General features: G+C 45.3%; 1 protein-coding gene across 1 annotated transcript in view; it reads right to left on the reverse strand.

The window, feature by feature from the left end:
- Positions 1-1,113: 1,113 nt before the first annotated feature.
- Positions 1,114-19,807, reverse strand: part of LOC146050423 (cholesterol 24-hydroxylase-like) — a 29,410-nt gene continuing 10,716 nt past the window's right edge. The window contains exons 5-15 of the mRNA XM_083167429.1: positions 15,703-15,789; positions 14,424-14,562; positions 11,950-12,060; positions 10,662-10,818; positions 8,688-8,750; positions 6,690-6,762; positions 5,538-5,622; positions 4,611-4,721; positions 4,396-4,484; positions 3,437-3,503; positions 1,114-1,546 (exon numbers count right to left, since the gene is read on the reverse strand). Of these exons, the coding sequence (XP_083023555.1) occupies positions 1,385-1,546; positions 3,437-3,503; positions 4,396-4,484; positions 4,611-4,721; positions 5,538-5,622; positions 6,690-6,762; positions 8,688-8,750; positions 10,662-10,818; positions 11,950-12,060; positions 14,424-14,562; positions 15,703-15,789 (1,144 nt within the window). The 3' untranslated portion in view covers positions 1,114-1,384. The remainder of the gene's footprint in view (positions 1,547-3,436; positions 3,504-4,395; positions 4,485-4,610; positions 4,722-5,537; positions 5,623-6,689; positions 6,763-8,687; positions 8,751-10,661; positions 10,819-11,949; positions 12,061-14,423; positions 14,563-15,702; positions 15,790-19,807) is intronic.

Here is a 19,807-nt window from a genome sequence, read left to right on the forward strand (position 1 = left end):
TGAATCGCGGGAGGGGGGTCGCAGGGGGGGTGCCGCCAATCGTGCAAGGGGGGGTCGCGGGGGGGTTCTTTTTGCCGCGAACCGCGGGAGGGAGGTCGCGGGGGGGGGGGGTTCCGCGAATCGGGGGGGGGGGGTCACGGGGGAGGGTTTGCCGCGATTCGCGGGAGGGGGGGGTCGCGGGGTGGTGGTTATGCCGCGAATTGCGGGAGGGGTCGTGGGGGGGTTCTTTTTGCAGCGAATCGCGGGAGGGGGGGTCGCGGGGGTGTTTTTGCTGCGAATCGTGGTAGGGGGGGTCGCGGGTGTTTTTGCCGCGAATCGCGGTAGGGGGGGTCGCGGGGGAGCGGGTGTTTTTGCCGCGAATCGCGGGAGGGGGGGGGGCGCGGGGGGGAGGTTTTGCCGCAAATCGCGGGAGGGGGGCGCTCACCTGGTGGCTGTGGAGTAGCAGTGCTGGGCAACATGGGAAGGCAGTGGGTGTCTGGCACTGTCTGTGGGCTCACTGGGCTGGTTCTCTGTCACATACCTCCCAACATGACCCTCTCCAGGAGGGACACAATGCTCTGTTTCTAGACTTCCCCTTAATGTATGATTGCCATCACCTGTTTTAAACAGGTTAATTTCTCAGAAAGGTGTTCAGCACAGATGAAGGCAATCACACATTAAGAGGAAAGTCCAGGAACAGAGCGTTATAGACACAGACACCCACTTTGAGTGACAGATGAAGCCAAATATATAGGAGATTCCTGAGGGCACCTTGAAAACACGCTAGCCCATGGCTGCTCTTTTTTGGAATGCCTGGAGCAATTTACACCAATCTTGGTACATATATGTCTTACAATCTGGAAAAAAATCCTGTGTGGGAAGGACACCTTTAGCAGCCCCATCGGGGTCCCGGGGGGCCCCATCGGGGTCCCGGGGGGCCCCATCGGGGTCCGGCCACTACAAAGTGGGTCAGAGATGCACTTTGGTTCATGGCCACTTTAAAGAGTTGCATATCATAAAGGGGGTAGAGGACATGGGGTTTAAGAAAATTAAATTGTGGTCAGATCCGGGAGCTCACCACAGACAGGTGTATGCCAGGCACACCATAGGCTTAGAGTTAAAACAAACGATAGATAAAGTTCATGTAATACTAATTGCACAACCAAACCTGAAATGCCGGGTACCTCAACTAGTATATTTATACATTTCAAGAAAAAGTTGCTATGCAACAAAGCTCTGCATGGCCAACACTCATGGCTTATTGAGGCTAGGTGTACGGGAACACATATGCAGACCTTAGATGCACAGGAAGTGACAGCGTATCACAAGGTGCTGCCCCTTTGGCCATTGTTACAAATAAAAATGACACCGTAAATCCCTGATGTTTCAGATCATGGTATAAAGTCTAGATCTGTTTTCTTCCGGAGTTTGTTCGCTGCCTCAGTCTGCAGATCACCCCACCCATAGGGCGTAAAGTCCCCGAGTCCAAAATCTTGAAGCTCTGTTCTTCCACCAGCTCAAAGTCAAATCTCTGCAGGAACTTGGCCATCACCACCTTCGCCTCCATCTGTACAGAGAGGAAACAGACAAACGAGTGTTGTCTTTTATTTGGTTTGAACTTCCTGTATTTCTTTATTTGTGTCACAAGCATTGGCGGATTCAGGGAGGGGGGGGGGGGTCTTCTGATCAGTCCAAACTTCAAACAGGGGAGCCACACCCACAGCCAGTGAGTCAGTTTGGAATGGCAGTTGGTGTGGCTCCCCTATTTTAATTTTGGAAGGTGCTGCAGCCTCCCCTCTGGAGCCACCATTGGTTGCAATGGTTATGAATGGATGTGAAACAACTTGATGCCAGGGGGGAGGTCCTGAAAATATCTGAAGCGTTAATGGTTCTACTTCTAAGGCTCTATGTCAGTGGCTTTTCTATTTTGGGTGCAAGGTGAGTGGTGCACCCAGGGTCATGCATCTACACAAAAAGATATTTCATTTATATGTAAGGAATATATGGTTAAAAAATGCACGCGCGTCCCAGTTTGATGGAGTCTCTCTCCGCCGGCTCTCGCCAGCGGGAATCCTCTGGCAAGAGCGGAGCAACACCGAGAGGGTCTCCATCTGTATGTACAACAATAATGGATTGGCGTCTTGTGAGAGCTGAAAGTGGATATACTGTATATAAAAAACAAGCCTGTGGTGTTCTTAATGGTTCAGATTTTAATAAAATGATATTGTCCAATCAGATTTACTAAAAATCTTTCATCATATCCTCCAATGCTCGCGGCATATAGTCATACAGAAGAGTCATTTTCAGCCCCTTTCGGAGTGTTCAGCAGTAAAACCCGATGCGTTTCGTCTCATGGAGACTTCATCAGGAGAACATCTTAGAGAAATTCTTGAGACACATACTGATGAGGTCTTATTTGGAGCCTTGATTAAGCTCTCCTTAGGAATTGGCTAGACCTGATTCCAAAGAGAATCTAGAGCTGTACGTTATACAGGCTTGTAAATGGCCAAGAATGGGGATGCTTGTAAATGGCCTGCGTTCGCATGAGGACGGCCAACATTTTTAGAATAGCAACATCAAGTCTGCTACTGTCAGGATACAGCATCAGAGTATAGAGTATAGAGAGGACAGACAGCTGCTTTACCCTCACAAATACCTAGGAAGCATCTCCTTATATTGGGTATTTTTAGGGGGTTATAGAGGGTTACTGGAACATGAGGACATGCTCCTGATAAAGCTGGCAGCTTATATACCAGCAAACTGCTTTGAGCCCTTTCCAGTCTGCTGGGTTCCTGTGATCAGCCTTTTGGATATACTTTGGACTTTAGGATGGTGGATATCATTTGAGACATCTTGTCTACTGTGTGGATTATCCCTAAAGCGAGACAGCTGATAACTGCTTATCTAGACTGAGACTGCTGTAGACAGTTCTAATCATTGTTGCTCAAAAGTGTCCTCTGTTGGACAGAGTCCTGGAGAACGTTCCTAGGACCTTATCCTAGGAACACTCTCCAGGATTCTGTCCAACAGGTCCTCAGAACATCCTTACATATGCGTCCACGTTCCACATCATTCGGTGGTCGCCGGTCATCGAATGATGTGGGTATTACCCCGCAGGCTGCGACTGGATGCGAATACCGGCGTACCACCATTCTTAGGGCAGGATCTGGTTCACTCGCAAGGGTGCGAATTCGCATCCAAGCGAACCAGAATAACCCCCTATTCCTGCGTGCGACTATAAAGGTGTTATTTAGCAACTGTACGGTATATAAGATTTGTAGCAGATGCTTTGATTTCTGACATTAAGATTCAGCTAATTGTTTTTAAAAATATGAAAACATAATACATTATAAATATTGTCATAAAATACATCTTATAATGGTATATGTTGGGTGGGGCAGCTTTGCCCGGTATATCTGGCAATATATTATCCAATCATGGAGTTATCTGTACGCACCTGTGCAAAGACTTGTCCGATGCATGACCGAGGCCCCAGAGAGAACGGGAAATAGGAAAAGTACGGCCTGATGGTAAAAAAAAAATGTATTAGCCCCAGTCACGGCACCCATCTCTCAAAGGGCCCGATTCAGACCTGTTTTGCAGGGCTGCATATATTCGCAGCTTAGCAAGCAGATAAACGCAGCCCCTCCGAACGCCCCCCCCCCCCTCAGCTGCCCGCCCCAAACTGGAATCAACATGCCTGCGTTCATAGGGGTACGTCCAGAGTTTCTATGGGTGTGCCATAGTCCGCTGGGCATTCCCCTGAACCCACCCACTGCCCGCCCCCTTCCTTCCCATCCTGGTGCAAACGCCCTGGCAACAGTAATACTCGCCAAAGGCATTCGCTACGAGAGTTTGCATATGCGCATATTCACGCATGCACAAATCCCTAACATCGGATGGGAGAGCAAATTCGGCTCGTAACGAGCTGAGCTGAATAACCCCCAAAGTTTATTCCACCAAAGTTCAAGTATTTATTGAAATCTATGGAATTTATTTACTAAGATGGGATGTTGCCCGTAGTAACCAATCAGAATCTACTTCCTATTTATTTAGCATCTTCTAGAAGATAATAGAATCTGATTGGTTGCCCATAGCAACATTCCATCTTCAATAGAACTCCCATGTTAGGTAATAAACCCCTACATACATATCTAGGGCCAGATGTATCAAGCTTCAAGTGATAAATTGGAGAGTGATAACCAACCAGCTGCTTCCTGTCATTTTTCAAACCCAGCCTGTGACATGGTAGGTAGAAGCTGATTGGCTGGTTGTTTATCACTCTCCATTTTATCACTTTTTGAAGCTTGATACAACTGGCCCATGATGCCATATATACATTGTGCAAACTGACATTTAAATAAATAACAATTGTTCTGGTAACAAAGGTGTTACAGGCAAAATGAATGGAATTACTTTGGGGCATCTGGGTGAAATCTGTCCGGGTTGAAGACGAGGGGATCCGGAAAAAACTGCTCCATCCTCTGCATGATGTAGGAGTTTAACTGCGGAGGGAACCAGGGAGGACACGTGGTGAGTTAATAACACCAGGGCGCCTTTGTTGAATTGAGTTAACACACACGCTTCAATACATTGCTCTGGTCAATGGCTGACACAGATTTGGAACATACCAACAAAGTTGTGTTAGGGGGAATTCTCACCCCCTCTACGATAGTTTCTTCTTCCAGTGCCCTCGTTGTACCTGGAGCTGTAGAGTAAAGCCGTAATGTCTCCTTCAAGACCTACAAGAAAAGATACATACTATAGGTTGCTGAATGCGGAGGGTGTAACTGAGCAGACTTCATTTTGCTGCTACTCCTTGGAGGCTTCATTCCCTGTACCAAGATGGCCACCGAGGCTACTACTGATCGTGTGTGGAGGAATCTCGGGACTGTTAGGTCAATTTTCATTGATGTTGGACAATTTGGGGTCAATATTGATAACTTTAATGCCCTGTGGCCAGCAACTCATTACGTACAGAGGCTAGATGTGTAAGGACATGTCTACCGAAAGATGGCTGCTGACAGAATATAAAAGGGGAGAAGAGGAGGGGCATCTGCTCGGACTTAGTAGAGTCTATATTTTGTCGCCCTTGCCCAAGGGCAGAAGGTCCCATGTTCATCACATACATTCTACACCCATTATAGATAGAGGTGATGTTGCCCATAGCAACAAATCAGATTCTGTTTATCATGTCCTAGTAAACCACTAGGGGCCAATTGACAGACCAAATTACTCCTTAGCAGAAAGTGAAAGCTATTTTTTTGCAGGGACACTGATCTGTTTCAGACTTGCTGGATACAGAGAGAGGGCGCTGTGAAGACAGAGATTGGAGGCAGGAGCAGATAGGGCCTGGGGGTGGTGTGGAGAGTTTGTGGCTTAAAAACTGTCACAGCTCAAAGTGAAAGAAAAAAAACTGTCACAACTCAAAGTGAAAGTACATCGCAGAAGTCGTCATTATGATGGGATTTTAAATAAATATAATCATAGATCATGAATATGCTGCATCCAGCTGGGCAATTGCTGTACACAAGGGGTATTAATCTGATGGTAAGTACCTGAGACAGATACTGCAGTTTACCAAGATCTTCATACTCAATGTCTCTTTTGTCACCAATAACTTCATCCACTTCCGCCCGGGCTCTGAAGGATTGTACAGACCCAATTAGTTTTGGTGCTTTTTCATTTGCGGATACAGAAAAGAAAGAATAACATAAGGAATTTGGGATCCAACATTGCAGCCAGCAAAAGCCTCAGCTTGCACCGCTGGCCAACGGAAGCGGGGGCTGCGGGCTGGGAAGTCTGCTGGGTGACACACCTGTTTTGGATATGGATCATTAGGTCTACAACATGTTGGTCGACAAGCATTGGGTCAACACCATTAGGTCGACATGCAGCAATGGCTCGCTATGCTCGGCACACTATTTAATTCTCCCACCAAGCCCTAGTGGATGGTAGGGCATGATATACCGGCTGTCGGCACATGTCGGCTCAAAAAAACAGTGAAAAACCCCATGTCGACCTTTTTACTGTCGACCCTGCCCATGTCGACCTAATGGTGTCACAATGCAGTAACATACCTCCCAACATGACCCTCTCCAGGGTGTAGCTACCATAGGTGCAGGGAGTACAGCTGCTATGGGACCCAGAGCTGAGAGGGGCCCAACTTCCCTGTCAAAGTGACATATATAAATTTTTCACCACTGGGTGGTATAAAGTTGCCATAACAATCTTTTGCTATGGGGCCTGCATATATCTAGTTAAGCCACTGCATGCAATACATTTGTGTTTCCCTCCTATATCCCTATAGATTGTAAGCTTGCAGCAGGGCCCTCCTACCTCCAAGTCTGTCTGTTGCTACCCAGTTTGTTTTATCACTGTCTACTATTGTAAAGCGCAACGGAATCTGCTGCGCTATATAAGAAACTGTAAATAAATAAATAAATGGGGGAGCACACATACAGTATACATGCAGAGGATCTGTTGGGTGGTCATTCCTTTTGTGGCTAGCAAATTACCTTTACCGTCTCAAAATGACTCTATAATGCCATCTACATACAGCCTAGAATTTATGATATCATGTTTTCTCATTTTTATAATGTTCTTACAGTACCTTGTTTTATCTATTTATTATGCGGACTGTCGGCCCCCATTAGCTCGTACAGCACATGAACATCTTACATGAACCATATGGAAGTTCTTTGCCTCACTTTTCTAGTATCTCTGGGTTACGCGCCAGTTCCAGTACCGCGAATGACAATTGGTTGGCTGTTGTTTCTTGACCTGAAAGGCAGAATTCTCATCGTCAAATAGAGCGGATTGGAGCACATTCATATTATGTTACATATCAGAAATAAGCTCCACTTTCAATAATTTACAGCTAATTGCATTGTTTTATTGTAGCCCTTATATAACCTGTAAAGTACGTTTGTCACCTTGAGTTTCATCATATTTAATTGAAAAATACTTTTAGGACGAACTTTCTAATTTTCTCTAATTCTTTTATTTTCTGGTCTGTTAATAGACAATGCCGTAACTAATATAGATGTGTTTACCGCACCAACTGGAGAGGGATAAGAGCATAGTTGCCTACCCTCCTGCATTCTGCAGGAGTCTCCCTGAAATAGCAGCAATCTCCCTCTCTCCCTCATTAGTCTAGCAATCTCCCTCATGTCACCTAGCCCACATTACACTGTTACATCATAGTTACCTCCCCTCCTGCATTCTGCAGGAGTCTCCCTGAAATAGCAGCAATCTCCCTCTCTCCCTCATTAGTCTAGCAATCTCCCTCATGTCACCTAGCCCACATTACACTGTTACATCATAGTTACCTCCCCTCCTGCATTCTACAGGAGACTCCATGAAATAGCAGCAATCTCCCTCTCTCCCTCATTAATCTAGCAATCTCCCTCATTTCACCTAGCCCACATTACACTGTTACATTTCAGGGGGAAAAAGGAATGAGAGACAGATACATTTATATTGAATCATCTGCACCATTCCCCAGCACTTTACCAAGTATAGTATCTCTTACTAACTGATTTGGGGCTCATCTACATTTGGATATAATTAATTTTAAAAGATTCGCAATCTCTTTTCACAATCTCTCCATATATGGAAGTAGACACGCCCGTTTGGGTGGAGCAGGTCACACCCCCTTAATGGGACACAGTGCAAAATTCTACTACCAACTATAATCTCCCTGAAACTAGTTTTCAAAAGTAGGCAAGTATGGATAAGAGACTATTCGATGGTGCTATTTACTAACCTGAGAAAATCACTTTCACAGAAGAAATAAAAAATGTAAAAGGTTTCCAGTGTTTCATGAGTGTGCCCACAAAAACGGGGCGCCCATAGAACTGGTGACTTTACTGTTGGCAGGTGCGGTCACTGATAAAGAGCTGCATTGTGTGCAATACATTTTATTGGTGCAATAAACACACCCCTTAAACCTTGACTAGAAGTCACAGCTGGACTCACAATTATACTCCTGTCTGTGGCCATTAACCCTGTGATTGCTAACATCTCTGTGAGACATGTGCAAAGTATCTGCTAACAATTTGTTATATAAATTCAAATAAAAAAATTGTTTTTGTATAAAAAAAAAAGTATATCTCCTATAGAAGGTAAACATTACAGGTCATTATGATGAATAAAGTAAAATCTTTCTCTAATAGGCAAAACCATGCAGCACTGCAGGTGGGGCAGATGTAACACGTGCAGCGAGAGTTAAGGTGCGTACACATGGGCAAAAATCTCTGCCAATATGGCAGCTTGCTCCTGCGACCAGCTGATTCCCTCTGCGGCTCCCCCGGCAGAGGTTCCCTTTCATCAGTGACCATCTCTGGACGCTAATGAAAAGGAGACACTGAGCAATATATCGCCCCAGTGTGTACACAGCTTTAGATTATGGTGGTTTATATTGTTTCTGTGCAGGGTAAATCCTGGCAGCTTTATTGTTACACTGCAGTTTATATTTCAGTTTGAACACACCCCACCCAAATCTAACTCTCTCTGCATGTTACATCTGCCCCATCTGCAGTGCAGCATGGTATTGCCCATTAGAGAAAGATTTTGCTTTTGCGATCTATGCTGAACAGGCAAATCGTCAATGAAAATGAACTTCTAAACTATTGTTTAAATGATCATTAAGAATATCAACCTACTAATAATTACCTGAAATTATATTTAATGATTTCTCTACACACCTGCAATAAAGAACGTGACAAAGTTATCCAGCAGATCCTCCATATCGCAGTCTTCCTCCAGAGCTGTAAGAGACGATACAATGATAAAACCTTTCTCTATGGCCCATAAGATTTATTAGTGGGTGAGTTAGAATCTGACACACACACACACACACACACACACACACACACACACATCTGTTCTCTCCTGTGTTGAACATCTACATGTCTTTTACATTATGTCTATAATACAGGGTTGCCTACCCTCTCGGATTGGCCGGGAGGGTCCCGGAAATCGGGTCCCCCTCCCGGCCCCCCGGAAAGGTGGGCAATACTCCCGGATTCTGCCCCACCCTCCAGATCTCCCCTGCAGCTACCCGGCCGCATCATTGAATTACCGCGATTCGCGGCTATTGGTCGGGAGGGGAGGGGCTAAATACGCAAATACTGTTATTTAGCCCCGCCCCTCCACGAGGCCCCGCAAATCGGGGGGAGTTCCAGTGCTGGTGACGTCTACATCAGGCCCCCGCCCCCACACGTGATGCTAACAGACTCCTCTCCGGGCTTCTCCCAGAGAGGAAAATTTAAAAGTAGGCAAGTACTGTATGCTATAATATACAAGTGAGGCATACATGTTTGCAGATCACTTTTGTCACTCAATTACTATAGAGTTTATTTTTTATGAGTTAAAACGACGGCTTCTGCAATGTACTTTCACTTTGAGCTGTGGCCGTTTTTGCATTCACTTTGAGCTGTGACAGTTTTAAGCCTACAAACACTCCCCCGCACCCAATGGCGTAACTATAATATGTGCCCCCCCCATCCTGTTGGATATTTCGGCAGCCCCCCCCCCCCTTCCCAGAATAGTAAAGGCCCCCCCAACAGTGCCTTACCCCGCTACTTGTCTGCGGTCCCAGCACTCCTTCTGGCTGGCTCCTGCTAATGAAAATTACCCTCACAAAATGGCTGCCCCTAACAGCAAACAGTTTTTTGAGGATGAAAGAGGAGGCAGCCACTTCCTCTAGCACCCTCAAAAAGTAAGGGGGTGGACATTTTGTGTGGGCTTTTTTTCATTCTCTCTCCATAACCAGCAAGTTTGAAACAGATCAGTGTCCCTGCAAAAATTGCTTTTCACTAGAGTGGCCTCTAGTGGTCACTGGTGGTACTTCACCCACCACATAGAGGGGAGGAGTATATATATTAAAAAAAAATTAAATATATTATATATATATATAAAGAGAGACAGAATCTGTACAAAACTACTTAAAAAAATATATATTAATGCAAATCACTTTTGTAGTTGTATTCCACCAGTGTGGAATCTTTAGAACTGCAGCAATATGATCATCAAGTCGAAAACATAAACCAACGCGTTTTGCCAAAAACATGACTTCATCAGGGGTAATGATACAGCAATTTTTAACTTGGTGTTATCACAATCAGTTGTCATGGATGCAAATCCACAAATGGACATATATCCAGGGTAACGTTTATAACTTTATGCGTTGATATTTTGTTGTGAATAAGGTTTTTTTATGAGCAAGGGTGGTCCACTAAAGTTGTTTCCTCAAAAGAGGTTCCCGAATGGGTAAAAGTCCTCTAATTCACTTGGATGTGGAGAAGGAAATTTCTCTGACCGATTTGGGGTGGAAGACTATATAATAATCCATGATATGTTCACAGCAAGGTTCCCAAAGTGGTTGCTGATCACCGGTAAAGGCAGCCGGCATCAGCGGTGTAGTTTTGCGCCCCCCAACCAATCCCCAAATGGTTCTTCGCATGGTCCTTGGGGAAATGTTTTCCCTTTTTTTTTACTAGGCCCCTCCCTTTCACACACCTGTAGAGGACCATTACATTGATTTGAACAACCACTATTATATATTATTTATATTACAGGATGAAAAGTATAAGAGAAAACGTTTACTGTAATCGTCCTGACTTATGCTACCCGGATAGATGTTAGGGTTGAGGGACATTTACTAACACAAGATGCACCTGCGCCTTTGAGAATCTGTGTGAGAATATCGACCGGGATCTCCTCTCCGTCCTCTATCGCCTTTTTCCTCCTTTCAATGCATTCTCTCCCCGTCTTCCTCAGCAAGAGGACGCTTCTCTGGACGTCCTTTACAAAGCCTCGTTTTTCCCAAGAGTACTAGTTACGTAGAAATAGGTTACATAGTTAATGCTCAGAGTGTAAGAGGTACGGTGGCTACAGGTAGCAGGTATTGTACAACTGTAAGGTCACAGATACAATCTACTACACACCAAGTCCAAGGGGTCATTTATGTGCATCACCCATTACATGATTCGCTAGTTATATGTTGTATTTTATCTTGTCCAGAGGTATATACATCTGGTATGAACTACAGAGGAATACAGGAAATTCAATCTTTTTATAAATATGTATTCCGGCAGACGGGATGTCGGCAGTCACAATAACGACACAAGCATCCCAGATACCGCCAGGAGCCTGGTACCGGAATCCCAACACTGATAAGTATATGCCAGTGACATCGAGAGGGGGTACTTTTTACCTGGGCCCGGGTCTGCTAGAGGGACACAGGTCCCGCTCCCCCCTTTCCCGTTGCAGGGAGCCGGGCAGTGGGGAGAGAGATGACAGGCTGCCACCACAGCACAGCCTCTCTCCCAGCTCAGCAAACATTGTTGTGTCGTGTGCTGAGCTGGGGAGAGAGGCAGCTGCAGCGGCAGCCTGTCACCTCTCTCCCGCTCATTTAATTTATTCACGGGGATGTGACCATGCCCCGTCCTGGAGGCCCCACCCCTTCCTGGTGGCCACACCTCCTCCATTTCACCCCACCCCTAACCAGAGCCAGAATCCTGACCGCCAATATCCCAAATGTAAGTGTGCAGGGAGCATTTGTTTAAGGTTTAGGTACTAGGGGGAAACTTAGGGTTAGGCTGCAGGGGGGCGGGGAGTTTAGGGTTAGGCTGAGGGGAGGGAGGGTTATGGTCAGGCTGCGGGAGGTCGGGGTTAGGCACTTAGAATGGGGGTTACGGTTAGGCTGCGGGGCGGGGGTGGGGAGACAGTAAGGCAGCAGGGTGGGGGGTTATGGTTAGGCTGTGGGGAGGGATGGTTAGGTTTATGATGCTTGGAGACAGGGTAAAGGTTGGTAGTTAGGCATGCAGCTCAAAATCAGGCCCTTCATGTTATTTTATAGCAATGCTACCAAATAAAGGTATGTGTCATTAAATAAATCAATCACTTTTACCTAACCTAAGGCAAACCAATGCTGAAGAACAAAGAGATCTATAATGTTCTCACCTGGAGTAAAGGATTTCTCATTTCCACCATCGCCCTCATAGCCAGAGATATCGCCAGTGGAAACGGCGTCTGATCATCCTCCAAAGAGTTCAGCTCCATCCCAAAGGCAACCTGGTGATTAGAGATTTATTATACATACCTGTACATGATAAAGGCGCAAGTTACCCATCTATTGAAATATGTTTCCTTAATCACCTTTATCTACAGGGACGGGCTAGGGGATATAAATTGGCCCCTGGAATTGTAAGGAAGATGGTATGGCCACTCCGCACAGGGGCGTACTGCGATGTGGACCGCTAGTCTGGTGTATGACAAGAGGTTTCATAGAAGCTGGTGCACTGCAAACCGTTATATATTGGACGTTGAGCACAATGTACAAGGCTGAGGTGATAACAAACAGTAAGACAATACGGTAAAGAAAAGTCAGTCATGGATCCGAGGTCATGGCAGGCAGATAACATTACTAAGATCAGGGCAGGCATATAGCAGTATTGAGGTCAGGGAAGGTAGATAACAGAATTGAGGTCACGGCAGGCAGATAACAGAATTGAGGTCAGGGCAGGCAGATAAAAGAATTGAGGTCAGGGCAGGCAGATAACAGAATTGAGGTCAGGGCGGGCAGATAAAAGAATTGAGGTCAGGGCAGGCAGGTAGAAGTATTGAGGTCAGGACAGGCAGAAAGCAGTATTGAGGTCAGGACAGGCAGATAACAGAATTGAGGTCAGGGCAGGCAGATAACAGAATTGAGGACAGGGCAGACAGGTAGAAGTATTGAGGTCAGGACAGGCAGATAACAGAACTGAGGTGTCAGGGCAGGCAGCTAGCAGTATTGAGGTCAGGGAAGGTAGATAACAGAATTGAGGTCAGGGCAGGCATATAGCAGTATTGAGGTCAGGACAGGCAGATAACAGAACTGAGGTGTCAGGGCAGGCAGCTAGCAGTATTGAGGTCAGGGAAGGTAGATAACAGAATTGAGGTCAGGGCAGGCAGGTAGAAGTATTGAGGTCAGGACATGCAGATAACAGAACTGAGGTGTCAGGGCAGGCAGCTAGCAGTATTAAGGTCAGGGAAGGTAGATAACAGAATTGAGGTCAGGGCAGGCAGGTAGAAGTATTGAGGCCAGGACAGGCAGATAACAGAACTGAGGTGTCAGGGCAGGCATATAGCAGTATTGAGGTCAGGGAAGGCAGATAACAGAATTGAGGTCAGGTCAGGCAGGTAGAAGTACTGAGGTCAAGACAGGCAGATAACAGAACTGAGGTGTCAGGGCAAACAGCTAGCAGTATTGAGGTCAGGGCACCCAGATAACAGAATTGAGGTCAGGGCAGGCAGCTAGCAGTATTGAGGTCAGGGAAGGTAGATAACAGAATTGAGGTCAGGGCAGGCATATAGCAGTATTGAGGTTAGGACAGGCAGATAACAGAACTGAGGTGTCAGGGCAGGCAGATAGCAGTATTGAGGTCAGGGCACCCAGATAACAGAATTGAGGTCAGGGCAGGCAGCTAGCAGTATTGAGGTCAGGGAAGGTAGATAACAGAATTGAGGTCAGGGCAGGCAGGTAGAAGTATTGAGGTCAGGACAGGCAGATAACAGAACTGAGGTGTCAGGGCAGGCAGGTAGCAGTATTGAGGTCAGGGAAGGTAGATAACAGAATTGAGGTCAGGGCAGGCAGGTAGAAGTACTGAGGTCAGGGCAGGCAGGTAGAAGTACTGTATTGAGGTCAGGACAGGCAGATAACAGAACTGAGGTGTCAGGGCAGGCATATAGCAGTATTGAGGTTAGGACAGGCAGATAACAGAACTGAGGTGTCAGGACAGGCAGATAGCAGTATTGAGGTCAGGGCACCCAGATAACAGAATTGAGGTCAGGGCAGGCAGCTAGCAGTATTGAGGTCAGGGAAGGTAGATAACAGAATTGAGGTCAGGGCAGGCAGGTAGAAGTATTGAGGTCAGGACAGGCAGATAACAGAACTGAGGTGTCAGGGCAGGCATATAGCAGTATTGAGGTCAGGGAAGGCAGATAACAGAACTGAGGTGTCAGGGCAGGCATATAGCAGTATTGAGGTCAGGGAAGGCAGATAACAAAATTGAGGTCAGGTCAGGCAGGTAGAAGTACTGAGGTCAGGACAGGCAGATAACAGAACTGAGGTGTCAGGGCAGGCAGCTAGCAGTATTGAGGTAAGGGCAGGCAGATAAGAGACTTGAGGTCAGGGCAGGTAGCATGCAATTATAAATGAAAACAGGTAAAACTCAAAGCAGTAACCAGTAACTTGTATACAGCTAATTTCCAATGAAAATTAATCATAGCTAATCAATACAATATGGTTGGATCTGATAGATTGAAATGACTGGGAATGGTGCCAGGCTAATAAGACATCGCATCCAATCATATGTGTCTCTGTCAGAACCCAACACTGAGCACCAGGAGCAATAAACCACTTACTAATTAAGAAATGAATGTTATCATTAAATGACCTTTGATATTACATCCAGGGTGACCCTACTCATCAGACTGTGCATTCCGACGTGACATTTCCCATCAGCCCTTTGTGTCAGCATCTCCATCAGATTCTCCGCTTTCTCATTAAACGGCTCCATTAATCCAATCAGGTAGCTGGAAAACAAGTGTTTTGTAAAAGGACACCTCTTGAAACAGTTGATTGGTTCAATGGACCTATCCCCCGACATGTTTAAATATCCCCAATTCTATGATCTGTACTGCTAAATTTCCCCGACGCGCTGAGAGATCGCCGATCATTGATGGTCACTAGGGGGCTGATCCGGTTGGTAGATCGGCGGGGTTGGGAGGGTCATGGGAACACACCTGCAAATGTATAAGGGGCTTGGACACATTGAGCCACCTGAAAAATTACAATGGATGGATAGAACAAATGATATTCTAAGAACACGTTCAATCTTATTAACCTGTATGCCAGGCAGTATCCAGATGATAGGTTGACCCCATATTGTCAACATGCTTTAGGTCAACATAATTAAAAGATCAACATGACTGGTCGACACTTTTTAAAAAAAATTTCATCCAAGTTAACTATGATTGGGAGCTGTAACCTAGTGGAACACCTGGACAGGAGCGTGGTGAGCGAAGAGAGCCATGTAATGGGATGCAGTACACTAATTGGGTCACATATGGTGTAACAAATAAAATGACACCAAAAAAACTAGTGTCAACCATTTTGTGTGTCAACCATTTTCATTTCAACTTTCCCACATGTCCTCTTTTATATAGTGGCGCATGCAGGGGGGGGGGGGGGGGGGTGATGGGGGGTTGGTCTCTAGGGGCGGAGCCTATCTACAACATGAAAGTGAGTGTGTGTATATATGTAAGCATGTGTCTGCAATGTTTGTGTGACTTATACATATGTGTGCACTGTATATACATATGAGTGTGTGTAAATATCCTGCATTTACCACTGGCGGCCTTTTGACCCAGTCGACCTACAGTATTCCACGTCAACCATATGGGGACCTTCTATTGGCTGTTGGTCAGCCCAATGATCCATACTCAGTGTAACAACTAAGACGATGCGTAGCATCAATACGCCATAATCATTTGTGACATCTCTGCCACTTCTAGTTGAATTTGTTTGTTTGATGGCATCTAAAATACTAGAAAGATTCTTGTTTTATTTTGGGTGAAGAGGAACCCTAAACCGTATACAGACATACAACAAGAAATGTTTTCCAACAAAGGCTGTATAATGATCAACCCCTATCCCAGGATGCCAGGATTTACCTTCTACTGAAGGCCGGGTCCATAATCCTCCTCTGTTTGTGCCAATGGTCATAATCTCGATCCGTCACTAAACCTTTTCCCATGAACCTTGATATGTTGCCAAGAGACAAGCGGACAAGTGTAATATATGGGACAAATTAGAAGACATTACAATGTGACAAGGACTCACGTACACTGGATAAGGTGAAGTCTTATGGTGTGTACACATGGTCAGATGTGCCTTCAGATACTATCCACGATCAGATCGGATCGTGGATAGTATCTGAAGGCACATCCAATTTGCATACAAGTCTGACTATATAGTGCAGATCTGCACTATATAGTCAAGGCAGACAAGACTTTTTGCCTTGCGATACGTGAACACGCATCGGAAACGGATCGGGGTCTGATGGGTTAAAACCCTTGCGATCTGCATCCGATTCCGATCTGATGTTGGCTATATCGTCAACATTGGAAGGCAAAAAGTACCGTGTGTACACACCATTAGTCTTTATTTTATAGCAGGTAAACAGCATAAGCAAGGATGGTGACAGCATTGCAGCATACAGGTGTCACAGCATAGTACACACTCCTCAGTATACTCCACTGGTCCCTACCGTAGCCCACACCCCGGCCTATCACTTGGGCAGCTTCAGCCACCATCAGGAGCAATGACCCTCTGCCCTGGAAACACTTTTATTAGGTGAGCACAGGTGCTGCTAATCAGCCTAACCCTGATCACATCAGTTTCCCTGCTGCTGCTCTAAACGGAACCGGGACAGGGGATCTACAGAAAAAAGATAGACAACCATTAGGTCGACACCATTAGTTCGACAAGCAAAAAAGGTCGACATGCAAAAAGGTCGACATGCAAAAAGGTCGATACAAGCATTAGGTCGACAGTGTCTAGGTCAACAGTCAAAAGGTCAACATGGGGTTTTTCACAGTTTTTTGACCCGCTTGTCGACACAGTCGACATGGACTCAGTTTGAAGTGCACCGCATCCCCTCGCTTCGCTCGCGATGCTTCGGGCACGGTACCTGGCTACACACGGCACACTATTTTATTCTCCCACCACTCCCTAGTGGATGGTATGGCATGAAATACCGCCTGTCGGCTCATGTCGGCTCAAAAAAACAGTGGAAAACCCTATGTCGACCTTTTGACTGTCGACCTAGACACTGTCAACCTAATGCTTGTGTCGACCTTTTTGCATGTCGACCTTTTTGCGTGTCAACCTTTTTGCTTGTCGAATTAATGGTGTCGACCTAATGGTTGTCTATCTTTTTGCTGTAGATCCCTTGTCCGGATATCCTCTAAACCTGGACCGGATCCTATGTATTACTTTCATGTGTAAAGATGCAGTCTCTGCCACACAATATACAGGGACTGAATAGACATGACGCAGCCATCACAGTATATATGGCAGGCGGTACCTGCTCCGTCAGTAACATCCACTGTAATCTATTAGCTCCCACACTACAGCAATTGCACACACATATATCCACTAATACCATGTACAAATACCTGTAAGCAGTATTTATGCAGTAGTAGTGCATCCAATATCACATTGGATCTATTTCTGGTACTGTATTAATAACCAAGGGACTTAAAAAAGCAAAATCACCCGGTGTGTATGCCCCCTTAGACTGTCACCCTGAATATATCTATTGGTCAATAAAACATGCGCCCATTAAAACGCTAAAGGCACTTTGGGCCGATAACCGGGTGAAATCGGCCCAAAATGGCAGTTGTGTGACATCTGATCCGATGCGCGGTCCCGTGCGCATCGGATCGGATCAGGGAGGTCGGACGGTCAGCACATAATATCACGCAGTGCCAGATTAAGCCTTCGGGGGGCCCGGGGTACTTTAGACAGGGGGGCCCCCTTGCACTTGTCATTACTGGCCACAAACTGCATGGGAATATATTACACTGTCAAAACACAGAGTAAAGGCAGAATAAACTTGGTCAATGGGTAACTGCAGGGGATATATATATGAGTTTTCCCTCAACTGCTTTTTGTAAATAATTGTTGTAAATATTTTTCATTATTTTTTTCATTATTGTATTCATTGTGTTCACTTTTTGATGATGTCTATTGTAAACCAGGTATATGGGACACAGCAATCTAGACTAAAAACCTGTGATCGCTATAGTTTATTCTGAGAGAGCTCAAGATCTAGCGGCCAGCCTTATTATAAGATATATTATGGGTGCGCTAATGTGTCTGACAGTGCAGCGGCATCTGATGCTTAATGTATTTTATGCCGTTTGACACCTAAGACCTGCGACCAAAGACGCGTCTCCATGGGGACGCACACGTAGGTGGGTGTATAACCTATCACGTGTGGGTTCCGGGTGATGACGTTACGGGTAAGAGTTGTATTGCGGTTTCCAGGGTGATCACTGCTGTGCCGGCGGAAGCCGTGTCACGTAGTGAGTCTTGTGAGATCCCTAACAGCTCTACACCCTATTAGATTCCACCAGGAAGTGACGCACGAGTGCGGGCTGAAGCCGTTACGCTGCATTACATACCACAAGCGATCACAGGTGAGTAATTGTCTTTTCATTGCTAGTGCTATATATACCTGGCCCTTTGAGCTGGTCAATTGTGCTCCTGACGACGGAACCTTCATTCCGAAACAGCTGTCGAGCAGCTCTGACCATGCTGGCTGTATGCAGTACCACCATGCTTCCTTGCCATTGCCATTGTTAAGTATATGCAAGTTTTTGAAATTTGACATGGACTGTATCTGCTATGCTTTTTGAACCTTATAAAGAAACTATTTTTGCATCTTTTTCAAATGGTTGTGCCTGCCTCTAATTACTACCTACTGAAACCTATATGTGGCATAGACCCGATGACGATATGAAGGTTGTGCTGACTATCCAAGTGTCTCCTGTAACCATTATATGTGGTCTGGCACCCTGAGGACTCTTTTTTTCCTTTTTTTCTGTTTTTTTCACAATTTTTGCTTTTTTCACTTTGGGCCTTTTCTTGGTTCTATGGACATTGTCATTTAAGTGGACATTATGAATGCATCATTATCTATTGCCGAAGCCCTGTCTGGCGTTAAAAGATTTGACACCAAAGACGTTGCTAGGATACTATTTGCTAACACTGATTCATTGCAGTTCGATGTGGACTCTCCAGCTGAAATTTATACCGATTTATTGGAATTGAGGAAAAGGAAGGTAGAACTTTCTTTACATGGGCTGACTTTGTCGCAATATTACAAGGACAAGTTGATTCCTAGAGGCTTCCGAATTCGCAATCAACCCACTGTGGGGAGGTCTTATGCAAATTTTTGCAAACAATGGTGCCAAATTTTAAATGAATGTTCATTACTAATGCTGCTGGTAATAGAACAAGTTAACACTGATTTGCTTCTGCTTTAACAGCTTTAGATATGTTTAAAAATGATTCCGCAGGTGATTTATTGGTGAAATTGGAGGAGGCGGTTAATGCTTTTCATTCTGATCTGTTGCTTTTCAAAAAAAGTAAATACAAAACAGTAAAAGATGATTATAAGGATATGCGTGTTTATGGATGGTTACAAGGGGGGGATTCTAGGAATTCCTGGAGGGATAATACCAAACCCAGGAGGAGACGCTCAGGCAAACATGATAGAAATTTTACTGACATTGATTCACATACGTCTGCCAGTGATTCCGACCAGTCACAGAGACAGGTTTTTGGAAAAGGCAGTGTGACACGGTCCAAGTACAAGCTACAAACCCCAAACGACCTTGTAGAAGGGGCAACAGGGGGAGGAGGAAAACAGTCAAATCCCAAGAACAAAGGGAAACGGTAGTGTTCAACCTTTCTGATTATGAACCTAGTCGAAGTGAATTGGAGATATTAACCAAGGGTCTCACTTTTGTGAGAACCTTCAGACAACAACCCTTTGACTTCGAGGTTGAACTTTACCGCTTCCAAAGGTTACTTAAACTCAAAGATTATTTCATTAAACACCCCACACCGGCCCAGGATTTAAATCCTTTTAAACCCAAAAGTAATTTTGATCCACCTTGCCTTAATCCTTCTATCGACACTTTCTTCCGTTTAGTTAAAAGAGATACTTTATCCTATATGAAAACTCAGAAAATATCTTATTCCAAT

This window comes from Crinia signifera, chromosome 12 (genome assembly GCF_055691185.1).
Source record: "Crinia signifera chromosome 12, ASM5569118v1, whole genome shotgun sequence".
NCBI lineage: Eukaryota > Metazoa > Chordata > Amphibia > Anura > Myobatrachidae > Crinia > Crinia signifera.